This window comes from Thermothelomyces heterothallicus (genome assembly GCF_042370625.1).
Source record: "Thermothelomyces heterothallicus CBS 202.75 unplaced genomic scaffold P884_scaffold_43, whole genome shotgun sequence".
Taxonomy (NCBI): Eukaryota; Fungi; Ascomycota; class Sordariomycetes; order Sordariales; family Chaetomiaceae; genus Thermothelomyces; species Thermothelomyces heterothallicus.
This window is the reverse complement of record NW_027192604.1, coordinates 62,005-78,530: the sequence shown is the minus strand read 5'-3', so window position 1 is coordinate 78,530 and position 16,526 is coordinate 62,005. Positions and strand designations below refer to the sequence as shown.

The 16,526-nt window shown below is 59.0% G+C and overlaps 5 protein-coding genes across 5 annotated transcripts; all 5 read left to right on the top strand.

The window, feature by feature from the left end:
• Positions 1–1,240: 1,240 nt before the first annotated feature.
• Positions 1,241–1,910, top strand: P884DRAFT_281198 (uncharacterized protein; the record flags this gene model as incomplete). Its single annotated transcript, XM_069443511.1, has 3 exons — positions 1,241–1,469; positions 1,571–1,825; positions 1,882–1,910. The coding sequence occupies 3 exons, from the start codon at positions 1,241–1,243 to the stop codon at positions 1,908–1,910; spliced, it is 513 nt and encodes a 170-aa protein (XP_069293400.1).
• A 2,229-nt stretch (positions 1,911–4,139) lies between these two features.
• P884DRAFT_212677 (uncharacterized protein) lies at positions 4,140–6,424 on the top strand (the record flags this gene model as incomplete). Its single annotated transcript, XM_069439162.1, has 2 exons — positions 4,140–4,761; positions 4,836–6,424. 2 exons carry the CDS (start codon positions 4,140–4,142, stop codon positions 6,422–6,424), a joined length of 2,211 nt encoding a protein of 736 aa, XP_069293399.1.
• An 854-nt stretch (positions 6,425–7,278) lies between these two features.
• On the top strand, positions 7,279–8,998 carry P884DRAFT_252374 (peptidase family M48-domain-containing protein). Its single transcript, XM_069440728.1, has 4 exons — positions 7,279–7,720; positions 7,843–8,146; positions 8,300–8,750; positions 8,837–8,998. The coding sequence occupies exons 1-4, from the start codon at positions 7,312–7,314 to the stop codon at positions 8,978–8,980; spliced, it is 1,308 nt and encodes a 435-aa protein (XP_069293398.1). The 5' UTR covers positions 7,279–7,311; the 3' UTR covers positions 8,981–8,998.
• A 2,085-nt stretch (positions 8,999–11,083) lies between these two features.
• On the top strand, positions 11,084–13,882 carry P884DRAFT_273424 (uncharacterized protein; the record flags this gene model as incomplete). Its single annotated transcript, XM_069442588.1, has 1 exon — positions 11,084–13,882. The coding sequence occupies one exon, from the start codon at positions 11,084–11,086 to the stop codon at positions 13,880–13,882; it is 2,799 nt and encodes a 932-aa protein (XP_069293397.1).
• A 987-nt stretch (positions 13,883–14,869) lies between these two features.
• P884DRAFT_265277 (uncharacterized protein) lies at positions 14,870–15,239 on the top strand. The gene has a single exon (XM_069441929.1). It carries the CDS (start codon positions 14,879–14,881, stop codon positions 15,044–15,046), a length of 168 nt encoding a protein of 55 aa, XP_069293396.1. The 5' UTR covers positions 14,870–14,878; the 3' UTR covers positions 15,047–15,239.
• Positions 15,240–16,526: the final 1,287 nt, after the last annotated feature.

Genomic DNA, 16,526 nt, shown 5'->3' with positions numbered 1-16,526 from the left:
CATTTATTAAGAGAAGGGATGAACCCGCTGCACTCAAGGGGCGGAAAGGGAATGTCATCTGCGTCGAACCACTGTCCAGCTGACCGGTGTGGTTGTCTGATTTTGGCCAGTTGCTGATTCAGCCGTCTCACCCGTCTCTGCAGGCGAGAGGCGGCAGTTGGACGCACGCCTCATGCAGCTATCGAGTTTCGGATAGCGCGCTCCATCGTGAGAGGCTGACCTGGGGCAAGGCGCTGCGAAGTCATCTTGAAGATCGCTTGGCACATGTGAGGCAAGGGTCCAGTCATTGGATGCCGCGCAGCGATGGCGGATCGGGCTGATGCAAGTCAGCAAAGATGGCGTCAGCATCTGGTGAGCAAGAGGTACTGGACCCATGGAAGGCCTCCTTTCACAACGGGTATGAATGAATACCGGGAAAGACTCGAGGCTATCCATCTGGCTTTCGCATCATCAACGCCCCGAGCCCGGTCCGGTCCCTTGTCGCCGAGGGACTTCGGCTCTGCAGGACCCAGGAGGCCGTTGCTCCCGGGCCGCACGCCTCGGAGAGCCTCCGCTCGGCAAGAAGCGCTAAATCGGCGACCAAGCTCGATACTCCAGAGTCCTGGAGTGGGTTTCGAACTCACCAAACAAGTTCCGAACATCTAAAATAGGACAGGCTGGGTAAGTCCGGGGATAAATGGGTGGATAAGGCCAGTGTCGCCGATGATAGGCTGATGGCCGGGCATGCACAATTTACCCTAATAATGACCCGATTTTTACTGGCCACGGTTCTTCGTCCCCGGTGGCAGTATCTGGGAATTCCGGAGCCACAACCCACGTGGTGGTGGAGGTCTCGGCGAAGAGTGCCGGGACTGACCCTGGCATAGTGAAGCGCTAGCGTGCATACAACTATACACTACTGAGGGGAAAAGCCAGGTATCCCGTCGCGACCCGGTCCCATCAAACTTCGGTTTTTCTTTTCCCTTGTGCGCAGCCAAGTTCAACATGTCGCTGTCGGTCGTCTGGCAGCTCAGGGCCACCATTCGAGCGTAAGGCATCAACCAGCGACCGGCCAGATCCAACAGAATCGGTTCGACCCTAGGATTCCGTTACACGTTGTATAGAGTACCATACCGGGGATTCACGCGAGAAGAGCGTGACCTCCCGGGGCGCGACGGCGTGATCTGATCCGCTTCTGCGGGCAATATGCAAGCGCAAGCGTTGCGAAGCCCGCTATCTGACCCAACTAACAACCATTAGAATGGGGCTGCGGATGATGCTGGGGCACCTGCTGGCGGTCCTGGCTCTTCTGGCCGCCCCGTCATGGGCACGCTTCACCAACGCCTTCGACGGCATCAACTGCGGATCGGACCTGGTCTTGACGTGGGACGCTGTGCCGCCCCAGTACTACCCGCTGTGCATCACGGCGCAGGTGATTGACAGGAATGGCGATGGTTTCAGCGCAAATGCATATCGTGTCAATATTACGAGTATGTCGTGCCACCTCGCAGCCCCCCCGAGTCGGCCACTGCCTCTGGAGACCTGCTCGGGCGGGACGAGATAGAAGAGCGCGTTGCTGACCATAAGGCAGCCGGGGCCAGCGGAACTTCGTACACTTGGGAGGGAGCACCATACCCGCTCCGCTGGATCCTTGGCGGACTGTATCAGCTCGAGTTGAGGCCGATGAGCTGGCCGGGGGGCGACGTGCCGTTGTTGGCCAAGTCGCCCTCCTTCACTATTGCGGACGCGGGGGTTGCGGCACAGCCGGATGGGTCGGCAGAAGAGGTGAGCGGATTCCCCAACTCAGCAGCGCCGCGGGCGGGGCGAAGGAGGAAGGAGAGGGAGCGTAGCCAAGCTGACGGATGCTTTTTTTTTTGTTCGTTCTCTATTCGTTTCAAACAGCCAGCACCGGAAGATTCCCAGAGGGATAGCGAACCTGCCATCAGCAAACCAGCGGCCATCGGGATCGGTGTGGCCATCGGGGTGGTGTCAATAGGTGGAATGCTGCTTGTCGGCTGGTTTCTTAGGAAACGGCATCGCAAGGCCGTCACGGAGAAGAGCCGAGTCGAGAGAGGGAACTTTGTCATTAGCTGAATGAATTGCACTGCCGTATCAAACAGCGACTAGTCACTAGTACTTCGTCGCACAGACGAAGTGTCTGCTGTAATGGCATCGCAAGAAACTGTCATGTCGACCAGGGAATTCCGACACGGGCGATGCTTCCTGCGGCTGTTCCTTTGGTCTGCGAGATGGCGTGCATTAAGTTGCTGCTGTCGGGTGTGATGCTGTGCCACGCTCAGAGAAGTTAATTCTACGTCCTGGAATATGACGTGTTTTGCGTTGGTAGGTGTGAGCCATGGTTGTGCTTGCTATAAACTTGGGCTGGGGGATGCTCAACGGCAGTGGGGGTGGGCGTGAAATGAATGAAGGTCGCTGGCAATCCTGGAGGAAGGAGCTGTCAAGGTGTCTCCGCATTGCCAGTGGCTCTCCGCAACTCAGTCATCTTGCCCGCGTCTTACTCGAGCCGATTCAACTTGTCTCGTGCATCCTGCCGTGGTACGCGACCTTCTTTCTCAATGTGCAATTCTGACATCAGGTTTGCGTTCAATTTAATTCTCGGTTTGCCCTTGGGAAAATCCACTGGTTAGTGCCTTTTGTACACGTGTACGGAATACTGATAGTAGTAGATGAAAGGTTGGGGCGCATTTCGAAATCTGCCATGCTTTTTTTGTTGGTGCCACATTTCCAGGTACGGCGCGGCGGATTGTCAGGATCACCCTCGCGGAGGATCTGAAGAAACACAGGTGCCTTTTCGTCCCAACCAACCTTTCCGCTCTGTCGCACCCGTTGCTCGGCGCATGCGGCACAAGCGGAAAGCGGACGAATCGATCCTCTTCGGCTCCCTTCAGAACCCCACAATTGGTGTGGCGCTGTCGCCGGTTGGGACGTTGTTCCTCGCGTCTGGACCTCCGAGTGTCTCCACAACCCGCTTCGAGTTGTCCTCGGTTCGCTCGGATGGGTTCACTCGCTCAGCTACTACACCTCCTCCAGGATTCTGAATCCTAGCGTGGTACGTGGGTCCTGCGCCAAAAAAGCCACTAGCGGCAAGTACCGCGCTAGGATTCAGAATCCTGGAGGAGGTGTACACTAGCGCCGCGGTGACGAGTCGGCGAGATCCAACGGTCCACCCTCCGCCCCATGGTCTTCCAAACAGTCGAAACGTCGAAACCACACCGAACAGCCACAGGCCATCGCACATTATGGGGTCGACGGAGATTGCCAAGCTAGGTCTCCGACATCGCCAGCTGTTCGTTATTGTGTCGACGAGCCATCACGAGAGATGAGCCTTCGAACCAATTTACGCGTTTTCTCCAGAGTAGGTCCGCCTCGGGCCATCATGACTCTCAGGACGGACCCAGCATGGTCGGCGGACCACAATAGGTATTGGGCATGGTTGACGGACTTCGACAACGAAGCCAAGGCACACGTCGCATGCTTCGGAGAATACAACACAATTGTACACCACGCTATACCTGTTCCTGCATGCTGTGGCCAATGAGGGTTTATTGAAGGACGGTTCAAGGCAATGCTCGAGCCCTCCCCCCTCCCCCCTCCCCTGTCCTACACTTACACTACGCAGTACTTGTGTACATATATAGTACACTACACTCTGCTAGCTTACACGAGGTGCACTCCACCACTTGCCCCTGGCGCAGCAAGGAACAGGTACGGATCTGGACGGTTGGAGCAGCCGACGCGCCCAGACTTCGAACGTGGGCCCCTGGGCCATACCACACGCGAACACTATTGGCGCCTAAATCAAAAGATGGGGGTCACCACCCTCTGGCGATGGACTCGTCCGTAGCTCTGCCAGGCCCTGACAGCTGCATGGATGTGGTGTCTTTGCCTCTCCGGGGGCCATGCCCCCTTTCTCATAAGGCTCCTGATGCCTGCGTGTCGTGAAAGGTTCCCCCCTTTATCCGAACTTGATAACTTCTCTGTATAGCCAAGTTGTCTGCGCCCTCCTTCAGCGAGACCAGAGCATTTTTTTTTTTGGCTCGTCCTGTGACGTATCGCACGTCGACCACTCTTTCGAACGGTTTATCCGACCGCTGTCACTCTTTTCTTTACGGTTATACAGTCTTTCTTCCGATTCTCTGATGGCTCCGTCGGTCCTCCGGCTGGGCGCTGCTGCCCTAGCCTGTGCCTCGAGCACTCTTGCTGTCGAGACGTACCAGCTCAAGGAGTCGTATAACCCGTCCAACTTCTTTGACAAGTTCACCTTCTTCAGCTCTCCCGACCCCAACCAGGGTTTCGTCAAGTACAGAAGCAAGCAGGACGCCACCACACTCGGCCTTATCCAGAGCACCAAGGACGAGGTGACCATCAAGGTCGATTCGACCGGCACGGACAAGGACGGCCGGAGCAGTGTCAGGATCGAGAGTGTCAATACCTACAACTCGGGCCTGTTCATTGCCGATTTCTCCCACTTTCCCAAGCCAGCATGCGGTGCTTGGCCCGCCTATTGGATGGTCGGGCCCCAGTGGCCCCTGGACGGCGAGGTCGACATCTACGAGGGCTGGAACTTGAACACGGCCAACAAGGTTGTGCTTCACACGGACGGCCCTTCCGTCGTGGGCTCTTGCACTGTCAGCCAGGAGGACTTCACGGCCTCGTTGCGCTACAGCAACTGCTGGGACGAGGCCCCGGACCAGCCGGGCAACACGGGCTGCGCGGCGGACGAGCCCGATGGAACGTTTGGTGGCGCGGCCGGAGGTGTCTGTAAGTATTGACGCTCGCCCGAATCGAGTCGGTCTTTTAGGGAGAGGGCCTTGTTAGCTAACATTGACCGTAAGACGCTACTGAGTGGAGTGAGACCGGCTTCAAGGTCTGGTCCTGGACCCACGACAACGTCCCTGCGGACGTGAAGAGCGGCAAGCCCGACCCGAGCACGTGGGGCATGCCCGCGTTCGCCGCCGGAGGTAGCACTTGCGACGTCACCAAGGCCTTCAACAACATGCGCATCATCCTGAACATCAACCTTTGCGGCGATGCCGCCGGCGGTCTCTGGGGCGAGACCTGCCAGGCGGCGACCGGGGTGGCCCAGTGCGCCCAGTACGTGCAGCAGAACCCGAAGGCGTTCGAGCAGACCTACTGGAAGATTCGCGGCATCGACGTGTACCAGCTCGAGACGGTCAAGCCGAGCTCGACTGCCGCCTCCAGCACGTCAACTACGACCAGCAAGTCCAGCACTTCGAACACCTCCGCTGCTTCATCTACGAGCACCTCGGGAAGCACCCCGAGTACCCCTAGCAGCACGTCGACCAAGTCGACCAAGTCGACCGCTCCTACCTCGACCACTGGGGGCTCGACCTCGGCTACGGAGACCTGCACCTCGGATGTCACCACGGAGAGCGCCACCGAGACCGAGACCTCGACCACCTCCTCGAGCGGGCCCGCGACCGAGACGGATACGGAGAGCGACTGCCCTGATGACAATACCCCCTCCACCACGTTCCCGCCCGATGTCACCGGCACCTCGGGCACGGCCACGGCCACGGCCACGGCCACGGCCACTGAGTCTGCGACCGAGACCGAGAGCGAATGCTCCGACGACGTCCCCGAGACGGCTACCGTCGGGCCCACCGACTCGTCCACGAAGGTGACGGCCACCGCCGCGCCTACCGACTCGTTCACGGAGGTGACGGCCACCGCCTCTACCACGGAGTTCACCACGTCCACCATCTACTCGACCGTCACGTCCACCATAACCTCGTGCGCGCCCACGGTGACCAACTGCCCGGCCCGCACCGTCACCAGCGTCATCGTTATCGGCACCACCGTCTGCCCCGTGACCGAGGTCAAGCCGACCGAGACTGGCGGGGGCGTCCCCGGTACCGGCGTTCCCAGTGTCAGCGCCCCGGGTGCCGGCTCCCCGAGTGCCGACGTTCCCGGCTCCAACGTCCCCGGCACCGGCGTCGTCCCTACTTCCAGCGTCCCCACTTTCAGCGTGCCCGCTCCCGGCGGCCCGATCGGAGGCGACACCACCCTCCGGACGTCCACCACCGTCTACCGGACAACCACCGTCGTCGTCCCGCGCCCGACCGACGGCTCGGCGGGTGGCGGCGATAACAACAACAACAACAACAACAACGAGGAGGAGGAGGGCAGCGGCGATAACAACGAGACCGCCAGCAGCTCCACCCTCGCGCCCAGCTTCGTGTCCCCGCCCGCCTCGAGCCCGGCCGTCCCCGACGAGCCGGAGCAGGCGCAGCCGACCGAGACAGGGGCGGGCGTGCCGCCCGTCGAGATCGTGAACGGCACCAGCCCGTCGGCCACGAGCAGCGGTCTGCAGCCCATCGTGACTGCCGGTGCGGGCAAGGTGGCTGCCAGGAGCGCGGTGCTGATGGGCGTCGGCGCCGTGGTGGCCTTGGTCAATCTCTAAACCTAGACTTGATTCTTCCCTGTATGTACACGCACCTAGGGAGGGCTCTTTTTTTGATTTATTAGTCATTCGAATAAGGGGGCGTGTCTCGAATGTTGGTTACACTCTGGAGATACATCTGTATACGGAAGGCCCCTTGTTTTAGTTATTTTGTTTTCGGAATTGAATTCTCGCGTGTAGCTGTTCTTCGTACCAGATGTTACAACATCTGCCGACCTTTGTTTCCTGGGCCGCCGCTATGTTCTCTCTATGGTGGGCTGGCCGTGTAGGTGAACAGTGATAAGTAAATATGGAAGCCCAGAACCAATATACCCAGCTCAGTACGAAGTGATCGGTACACCGGTCTTCGCGCCCGCGTTGTCGTCTTTGGTCAGAATCACCGGATTCAAGCCCAGGGTTAGGGTATTCATGCTTTGGAAGTTGGCCGTGATCACCAAACCTCTAATATCGTGAAGACGAGAATAATTCGACCAACATCCAAGACGCAACAAATCCTCTCTCCAGATCGTCTATTTCGTACAATGCGCTTGTTTGTTCCATGACATGACGTTGGAACAAGGTTAGACCGTCCAGCCGGTCGTTTGTCGATCGTGATTTCGGAGGGCTACACTAAAAAAACAGCGGAGCCACATGCAAGGGGCCGAGCGATCCCGTGTCCCGCGGCGGTGGATGCATGACATCAGCTCCACTGCCCACGACCGTCCGCGATCAACCTAGACGAGGACAACCAACCAACATAGCACACCAACAGAGACAACACTGCGAAGACGCAGCGGTCGACGGCCACCCGTCAGGCGGAAGCAGCCGGAGAGAGACGAATTCCCAACGCCCTTTCCTGTGCATTTTTGTTGCCCTTTTTTTTTTCCAACCCGAGCTGCACCTAAACCATGATGAAGGCCCTCGGCTCGTGGGGCACGTCCGCCGTGCTGCGACCGCAACTGCGACTGCGACTGCGACTGCAAGTACAACCCCGACTAAACCGGCCTTCGCCATGCTGTCCTACCGAGATCCGCCCGCGCATCGTGGCGCGCAGTTTATTCCTCAGCAGCAGCTCGCGGCCAAGGCAAATCCAGCGGGGCATCGCCGAACCGTTTGGCGGCCGCGAACCAGTCTCGACCCCGTCGCCTCGTCCGCTTGAACAACCGAGCTTCCGGCCACACGCGCCCCGATCCCAGAACGGACAACGCCGTTTCTACAACTACCACCGCCGCGGCGACGGCAATCGCGAAACATCCCCGCCTCCTTACGATCCCGAGCACCGCGAGGCCCGGCTCCGGGAGGCAAAACCCCTCTTCCGTAGGCTCTATCCACCCACCCACCCACCTACCAACCCACATTCTCAAAGAAACAAGAGTACCATACGAGACGCGAGACGCTAACCCGCCCCTCCCGCCTTGCCGCGCGGGGGAAAAACGCAGACTGGCGCGGCTTCCGCGCGCTCAACACGCCGTCGACCTACACCGTCGTCGCCGTCGCCGTGTCGGGCGCCCTCATCTTCTACTTCTCCAACCTCGAGACGGTGCCCGTGTCCGGGCGGACACGCTTCAACGTGTACAGCCCGGAGTCGGTCAAGAAGGCGGGAGAGATGGAGCACAAGCGGCTGCTGTGGGAGCTGGAGCAGAGGGGCGCCCGCCTGCTGCCCGACTGGGACCCCCGCACCATCCGCGTCAAGAGGGTCATGGCCCGCCTGATACCCTTCTCGGGCATGCAGGACGAGAATTGGTACGCTTTTTTTTTTTTTTTTTTATTTTTTTTACACATTGTTTTACTCCCACTCATTCCATACTCGCCAATGACGATTTGCTTGTCTACTGGTTCGGATGAACATTTCTGAACACTGACCTCGACCGCCCGCCCGCGCGCGGCCTTGATTAGGGAGGTGTACGTCGTGGACGATCCGCGCACGGCCAACGCGTTCGTGCTGCCAGGCGGGAAGGTCTATGTCTTCAGTGGGATCCTGGGCCTGGCGAGGAACGACAGCGGGCTGGCGACCGTGCTGGGCCACGAGGTCGCGCACAACCTGGCGGACCACCACGGCGAGCGGCTGAGCCAGGACATCGGCGCCAGCATCGTCCTGTGGAGCCTCGTCATCCTGGGCGGCGCCTTTGGATTGGGCCCCATCATCATGCACTTCTTCGGCTCGCGCTTCCTCGACGTCGCCTTTGGTTTCCCCATGAGCCGGCTGCAGGAGAGCGAGGCCGACTACATCGGCCTGATGATGATGGCCGAGGCCTGCTACGATCCGCGGGAAGCCGTCGGCTTCTGGGCCCGCATGGAGAGGGCCACCGGGCAGGAAGTGCCCGAGTGGATGAGCACCCACCCGACGGTGAGTCGTCTTCCCGTACTCACAGTCCTGGGTTTCGGCACCTCGAGAAGGCTGGGATCCATCCGCTGACGAATTTTCGGGAACAGAACATGAACAGGATCAAGAAGATTCAGGAGTGGCTGCCTCAAGCCATGGAGAAACGAGCCAAGAGCGACTGCAGCACGACGGCATCATTTGCCGACCTCTTCAGACAGGCTTTACGCACCGGTCAGGCCGTCATTGTCATATAAAAGTCACCCCCCCCCCCCCCCCCCCCCTTTTTTTTTCTTCTTCTTTTTGTTCAGGAGCGCGGAGTTACGGCAAGATAGACATGGGGATTGGGTTCGGCGGTCTGATATTTACTGGTGGCTATCACACACTCAGGAACGAGATATCCCTCTTCAATCCTATTTTTTCGAGATGCCCTAGACCCATTCTCGGGCTGCGGGTGGTCGTGATTCGTTCCATGAGATACCGGGCCTCCTCGGCCGAACATACCAGCGAACGTGGCCGGCTCGGAACGGCTTCGCATCGCACTGTCTTTGCTGCAAAGACGGTCTGATGGGCCTTGCAGTCTGCTTACTGGTCGGGTTTGTTCCGAGATTGAGCCCCTTCCTAAAAGTATGGGAAGTAGGTGGATTTCTTCGGCTAGATGCGCGGATATCTTGGATGAGGTTGTTCGTGCTGAAAACGAACTTCCCGGGGCTCCATCACCCTCCAGGAAAGGAAAAAAAAAGAGGCAGGCTCAATTTCGAAAGATAGCGGTAACATGAGCATACAGGACCGCGAGCAGGCTGACATATCAACGCCAGCCGCCGGGAGGAGACGACGCGGCTCGCGAGATTAAGGCAAGCCACCCCGAGTCTTTTCTGTTGCGCACCACGGCCTTGCCACAAATAGGTACCTGAGGTACGGAGCAGCTTGCAAAGTGGGGTATAGTAGTGTGTAATCCGTATATATGTTCCTGATATTCTTGGGATCTATGGGCAGTCGGCCAACACACAGTTATGTCCCGTCAGAACTTGGCAATCAGCGGAATACGACGATGTGTTGGTGTGCAAGACGTCCGACTCCCGACACGGGTGTGTTGTTGTGTGTTGTGTTGAGACGGTGGAGATGGTTAAAACCTCATACTGATAACGAACTGGAGCAATGCACCTGCCTGCTCAGTCCAACCGCTGGGAACCAGATGCGCAGCAATGCAGTGTGCGGATCGGTACGCCGTTAGTTATCGCCCGAGCTTACTCCGTACACGATATAGGCGGTCCGCGCTAGTGTATTAACAGGCGGCAAACTCCACCTATCGTATCAAGCCCCTCCTGCCTCGAGTGGTTGCTTTACCGCCGAGCTTCCTCACCATCCACCAAACAGATTCCTACCTGCAGTTGGGGTGGTCGCTTCCCCATATGAGGTCGATTCTATCAACCCGCAGTTGGATTTGCACAGCGCGCCATCGAGCCGAAGGGGAATGCTCTCGACTGCCAATTGCATCGGCTTCATCCCAACAATGGCTGGCTCGATACCGCGTCGGGTCGGGGTAATCATATTGTGAAGGGCACAGATTAATCCGTACAGTACATGCATTGCTTCGCCCTCGGCCGTTGTTTCTGATGAGCAGCGCCGCCTTTTTCTTCTTTCTGAGACTCGCGCCCGAGGGTCCCCGTCAGCACTGCAACCACTGCAACCCCGCGAGCCCTGCTTATTCCGCCTCGAGTCTGGCCAGATGTGACTGCGGGGGAGTACCCGGCCGGGATCGCTTCCCACCTTGTACATACTGTATGTATGAAGGTCAAGGCCCGGAAACACGGCTTGCTGTCGAGGGCTTTTTACCTGCGGCTCTAGGAGCTCATCTTCTGCTCCCCTCCCTCGCTGAAGAGGCCCGTCTGCGCGTCCCATGGCTGAACCGGAGGCCGAACCTTCAGCCTTACGGCGGCTATTCGACGAATACCCCTCCAGCTCCGCTCGCGTCTTCTGAGCCAACCGGCCAATTGCCTTTACATCCTCAGCCGCACTCTTGCAGCTCCGACTAGCAGCTGGGATCACCGCAAGGAACCCGACCGGTCTGCAGGCCTTGTACGGATTAGAGTAGTGCGCTAAGTCCTGTAGGGAGGGGGCGTGGGCATTGCCCCCCATTCACGGCAGGCGAATAGAGACTCCGGCATACTTGAGAGTGTATGCACCACTTCTGGAAGAGATTTCGGTCCTCCAGACATCCGGATCCGCTTTCCATCCGAATTAGCTTCTTTTCCCTCCCGAGGCGTTGCTCTTTTCGGGACCACCACTTCACTCCGCGCTCACCACCCGCGCCCGATCCTCTCCTAACTCTTGGGGAGAAGCATGGTATAGCGCTCGAGATGGACCACTTCCCCCCACGGCCGCAGCAACCGCTGCGATCGGCCACCTCGTCATCCAGCGCCCTCAGCAGGATATCAACCGTGTCCGACTTCACCGATTTCGACAGCTTGCGGGGGCACGCAACCTGCCCTCCGCTGCAGCCTCCACCGCATCCTCGGCAGCCTCTCTCCTCGCTCCAGACCTCCAACATCGTCGGCTCCCGCTGGGTGGGAGAGCAAGGCTACGTCTATGCCAGTCCGACCTCCGGCTGGGCCACCCTGACAACCTCTCCCCAAGCCGTCGGATACTCGCCAGTCGCTTCGACGGATGCGGCGGCCCAGTCCATCGAGCATCACGGCCGGAGCTACCCTTACAACCACCATGAAGCAATTCCGGAGGAGAAGGAGGAGCAGAAGAAGAAGAAGAAGAAGAGGGACGGCGCCGGCCTCGGTCGCCTGGCCCGCTCGGCTGCCCCGATGAACTGCGGAGAGGCGGACAATGCAGCAAGCACTCGCGTCTCGTCGGCCCCGGTCTTGGACCTGACAACTACCCTGGGTCCAACGACCAAGGCCGACGAGGCGTTCATAAAGGCGTTGCAGGAGCAGGAGGCGCACGGGAAGCTGACCGGTGGTTTGGGGGCCGGCATCAAGGCGGACATGACCGTGACTGAGTCGGCGCTGCTGGCGGCGACCCCCTTGTCCGAGCGGCCGCTCGGCCAGACCTTCACCAGGTCCAGCAGACGCCTGAGCCGGGCCGAAACCGTGAAGCGGCTGGGCCAGAGCGAGGCGAACAAGCGAGGCGAGGTGATCGAGGTTGTCATGGACGACGATGACGACGTACCGCCGCACTCCAAGGTCGACATCAGCCTGGTGGCCGGCGACGACGACACCGAGGACCGGGGCCCCGCCCCGTTCGTCCCGAGACAAACCACTTTCCCGACCAGGAACCCGACGACGACCGTCTTTTATCCGCAGCCGAACTGGAAGCCATTCTCGCTGAGGGGGCCCTACCTGATCTCGCTGATCGTCCTATCGCTCGCCCTCGGAGCTTGCGTCGAGATCTTGTACCGGTCTTCGGCCCGCGACCCGCTCGTTTCGTTCAAGGGTCCTTCCGAGATCCCGCCGGCGCAGTACTTTGCCATCAAGTTCCTCCCCATGATCGTCGCCGTCTCGTATGGCGTGCTCTGGCAGATCACCAACTTCGACGTGATGCGCCTGGAGCCCTTCTATCAGATGTCCAAGGAAGGGGGCGCCCTGGCGGCCGAGTCGATCAATGTCGACTACCTCGGCCAGTTCAACCTCTTCCGGCCACTGCGGGCCATCCACTACCGGCACTGGGCCGTCGCCGTCTCGTCCGTCGCCAGCCTGCTGGCCAACACGCTGGTCCCGACCCTAGGCGCTGCCAGCATCATCCTGTCTCCCGATCGCGACACCCGCCTCCTGTTCCCCAACCGGGAAAAGAACATCCTCATGCACCACGTCTGGTCGCGCCTGCTGGTCGTCACCTTCGTCATCATCGCCTCCCTCGGCGCCGTCCTCCTCTACCAACTGCAGACCCGCCGCTCCGGCCTGCTCGCAGACGTCAAGGGCATCGCCGGGCTCGCCTCCATGGCCACCGTCAGCCACATCCTGATGGACTTCAAGGACATGGACGTCGCCACGCACCAGGACATCCACCAGAAGCTCAAGAACCACCGCTACGTCCTCCGCAATTCCTCCCTCGCCCCGGATGACTCGTCCAGCGACCAAGTCGATAATAATGTTAACGCCAAGACCAAAGCCGCTGTCGGCGGCGGCGGCGGCGGCGACGACGACGACGACGACGACGACGAAACCAACCGGTACACGAACGATCACCTCTCGCCAAACCCGCAACCACTCATGCTCCGGCCCGCGGGCGCGCTCCCCTTCCTGTGCCTCATCCTCCTCTTCACCGTCCTGCTTCCCGTCATCCTCTTCACCCCGGCCACGATCCTGGCCGACCGGGCCCCCTGGCTGGTGACCGCCGTCGCCGTCCTCATCAAGCTGTCGTGGGGCGCCCTCGAGACGGACGTGCGCGTCATGGAGCCCTACTACATCCTCTCGCGCCGCCACGCCCCGCCCAAGACGCTGTGCCTCGACTACACAGCCATGCCGTTCGGCTGGGTCGCCGTCCAGGGCCTGCTGAACCGCCACTGGATCGTCTTCGCCGTCGGCCTCGGCACCGTTGCCGCCGAGGTCCTGACCGTCCTCGTCACCAGCCTGGCGACGGTGGACGGGAGGGTCTTCATCGCCCTCCTGGACGAGAAGAAGACGGGTGCGGGCGGTGCGGGCGGGCTCGGCGGCGGAGAGGACGCGGGACTGACGACGAGGGCGGCGGCGGCGGCAGTAGTGGCGGAAGCAGCAGCATCATCATCATCAAGGAATACGACTGCGGGGGCGATCATCAACGCCGGGGAGGAGACGGTGCCGAGCTTCTGGCTGTCGCTGGCGCTGGCGCTCGCCATCCTGATCTACATGGCCGCCGCCGTCGCCGTCGTCTTCGCCCGGCGGGGGCGGGTGTTCCTGCCGCGGCAGCCCAACACCATCGCCAGCGTGCTGGCCTACATCCACCAGAGCAAGATGCTGTACGGCTTCGTGGGCACGGCGAAGTTGAGCAACGCCGAGATGCTCAAGCGGCTCGAGGAGCTCGGCAAGACGTACGGCCTCGGCTGGTTCCACGGTCGCGACGGCCAGACCCACTGCGGCATCGACGAGGAGGAGCTCCTGAGCGGGTACAAGGTCGGGTACGACTACTCGCGGGCGACCAAGCCGTGGGAGGAGGCCATGAACTGGCTGTGACGTCGTATTGCACAAGGTAATCTTCTTTCTTATTTTTATTCTTGCTTTTATTCTTCGGGTTTGATATCTACCCGCGTTAACATGGGACTCTGTTTCATGCATAGCATTGGGGTGTCGGGAGGGAGTGGGAAGGGGAGGAGGACAGATCTTTACCAACAAATGCATTATATATACCCTACGTTTAAGTCGGGCTTTTTCTTCTGCATGTACGTACGGAGTATAGGTAAACACATGGTCTAAACTAAACCTATTCACACAGACCGCGATAGGGCTGTTTTGTACTCCATCCTGTACTTGCAACCTGTTTTGTGTCTTCTGGAATTGGCACTCCCGGTTCAGACAGGTGAACCTCAACATGAGACCGGGGCATACAATGACGGGTAAGGGAGCCGGATCCCTTGTAACGCCGCGGCCGCACAGCTCACACATCCGCGCACGCAAACATGGGAGAATTAAACGCAGGCTGGCAGAAGGATCAATAAGATGCCGCCTGTTGGCTGCGGGTTTGCGGAAGGTGAGATGGCCACCGTGGGACGCGGACGAAGCCTTTGCTAGCAGAGAGACAAATGAGAATGAGGAAATGCCTGTCACTAGCAAGCAGGCTTAATTGTTCTTCCTCCGTAACGTCATCGGTTGCGTGATTAGTTACGTCCGTGGTTTAAAACGTACGCGGATCTCGCCGACCGAGCGTATATAATTCACACCTACGGCGGACAATGGCCAACATTCCTCACTTCATACGCAGTACGAATTATTATACTTGGGTGATCCGTAGACGCAGATGGTTATAATGGCCGGTTGGAGTAGTAAACTGGGGAGTCAATGTGACTCGAGACGCATAACTGCGACACGCAGAAACACAGACCCCTGGAAATCATGTTTCGCATGTGCGACTCCCGAGCCGCTGGATCACAATGCGGACCGCTCTGGCCCAAAGCAGATCGATGCGGGTACGAGAACCAAGTGCATTAACTATAGCGACAGTGTGGTTGGTAGATGAAAACAACAAGAGCTCAAGCGCGCCAACACTCACCGCGTCCTCGGCCAAAGAGGGCCAACACACTGACGTCGTGGAAAGGGGAACAAGATTCGCTGTTTCACCGATCTTCAGCTGCTGCTCACCTTGGCAACGACAGCAAATTTGGGGTTGTGTGCCGTGCGTGATTGGGCGCTGCGATTGAAGGAATGGAACACAACGCACGCAGGCAGCGCGGCTCCCTTCTTTCGAGTCGAAACTCCGAAAACCTGTTGCAGAACAACGCCTGGAGTGCTGATCTGTGGCGCTTCCTCTGTCGGCCTCTAACAGTGCCGGCGAGTCGAGTCGTCGTGCCGTTGTGCGGGAGAGAAATCGGTGTGGACCTCTGGATCCCAAACGGAAAAAGAACCCAGCCCGAACCTGCCTGCTGCCGTTTTCCGGAAACACTAGTGTAGCGTGGTGTAGAGGCGGGGGGTGGGGAGGGACGGGCACGACTGGGGGGTCCAATTGAGTGAAACAAGGGGAAGGAGGCTGTGCAGTGTCCCGTATTTCTTTCTGCCGCGCCGAAATGAACGGGAAAGGCGCCGTTGTCAGCTGCGCCGCGTGGATTCGTCATTGCTCGCGAGCAGACAATGAAAGAGGTACGGAGGACAAACAGCAAAGAAATGAAAGCAAGCATTTTTACGATCGGTAGGTTTCATAATCGAGAAAGGTGCAGCCCAGGAGACGGCTTCAAGAATACGGATTACCTGCTTTGGAAGGAGCGGGGCCCCCGTGAAGCGCCCGCAGAGTGTCACTTAGTGTAGGCGCCGCCCCCTGCCTCTTCAGGGGAACTTCTGAATAGGTATGGAGCGCGGAAAGTCGAAAAGAGAGCTTACTAGAGCACGCAGGACGGAGTACGTACTGTATGTACGGATCCGTACAGTACATACGAAGCCGGGTGGCACTCAAGCTTCGTAACGCGCCTTCTCTTCGCTTGCTGTCGATGCCCAGGTCTCAGCCAAGATCCTGGGGTTCTTCATGTTGTGACCAGCGTGACGGTCATCAGTCCCGAGAAAACGTGATCCACCTGGGCGAGATGCTTCGCTAATTCAGATTCCGAGACGGCAAGAATAAAGCGACGGTGCAGATGTTGGTCGATCAGCGGACCGCACAGACCATGCATTAGAAATGTACCTGCAAACTGTGAAGCATTCTAGCTGCTTTCTCTGGTCATCCACTAACTCATCAATCTAATCTCCCAGCCGGCATTAACTGAAAGTACCTTGGCGAGCGCCCCTGCAGAATAGTCGCCAACCCCGTTTGTCCCTGTTTTTGTCCCCTATTACGCAGCGCTTCCCCCGTCACCCGACACCCGACAACCAGACACCAGACACACCTGAGGCGACCCGCCGTCCATTCTTTCAGTTTCGTCTTTGTTGGCTTTTTGCTCAACGCCGATTGACACTCGACGCGTGCAAACGGGGTTTCTTTCTTCCTATCGTTTTACCACTCACTGCCAGGGTTGCGGCGACGACGACGACGGCGACAGCGACCACCGATCGAGCGCGGCTTTCGTTGCCCGGCAGGCTTTCCCCTCGTTCCCTGCCGCAAACCGCCGATCGTCGAACACAATCCTGCTCTTCTATTTTTTTTCTATTTTTTTTCCGGTTTGTTCTTTTATTTCGA

What these genes read in the sequence shown, in the direction of transcription:
- P884DRAFT_252374 (XM_069440728.1), top strand. Translation starts at nt 7,312, where the DNA reads ATGATGAAGGCCCTCGGCTCGTGGGGCACGTCCGCCGTGCTGCGACCG. An exon ending in GGAGGCAAAACCCCTCTTCC is followed by an intron (nt 7,721 to 7,842) that starts GTAGGCTCTATC and finishes GGAAAAACGCAG; the next exon opens with ACTGGCGCGGCTTCCGCGCG. An exon ending in GGCATGCAGGACGAGAATTG is followed by an intron (nt 8,147 to 8,299) that starts GTACGCTTTTTT and finishes GGCCTTGATTAG; the next exon opens with GGAGGTGTACGTCGTGGACG.
- P884DRAFT_265277 (XM_069441929.1), top strand. Translation starts at nt 14,879, where the DNA reads ATGAAAACAACAAGAGCTCAAGCGCGCCAACACTCACCGCGTCCTCGG.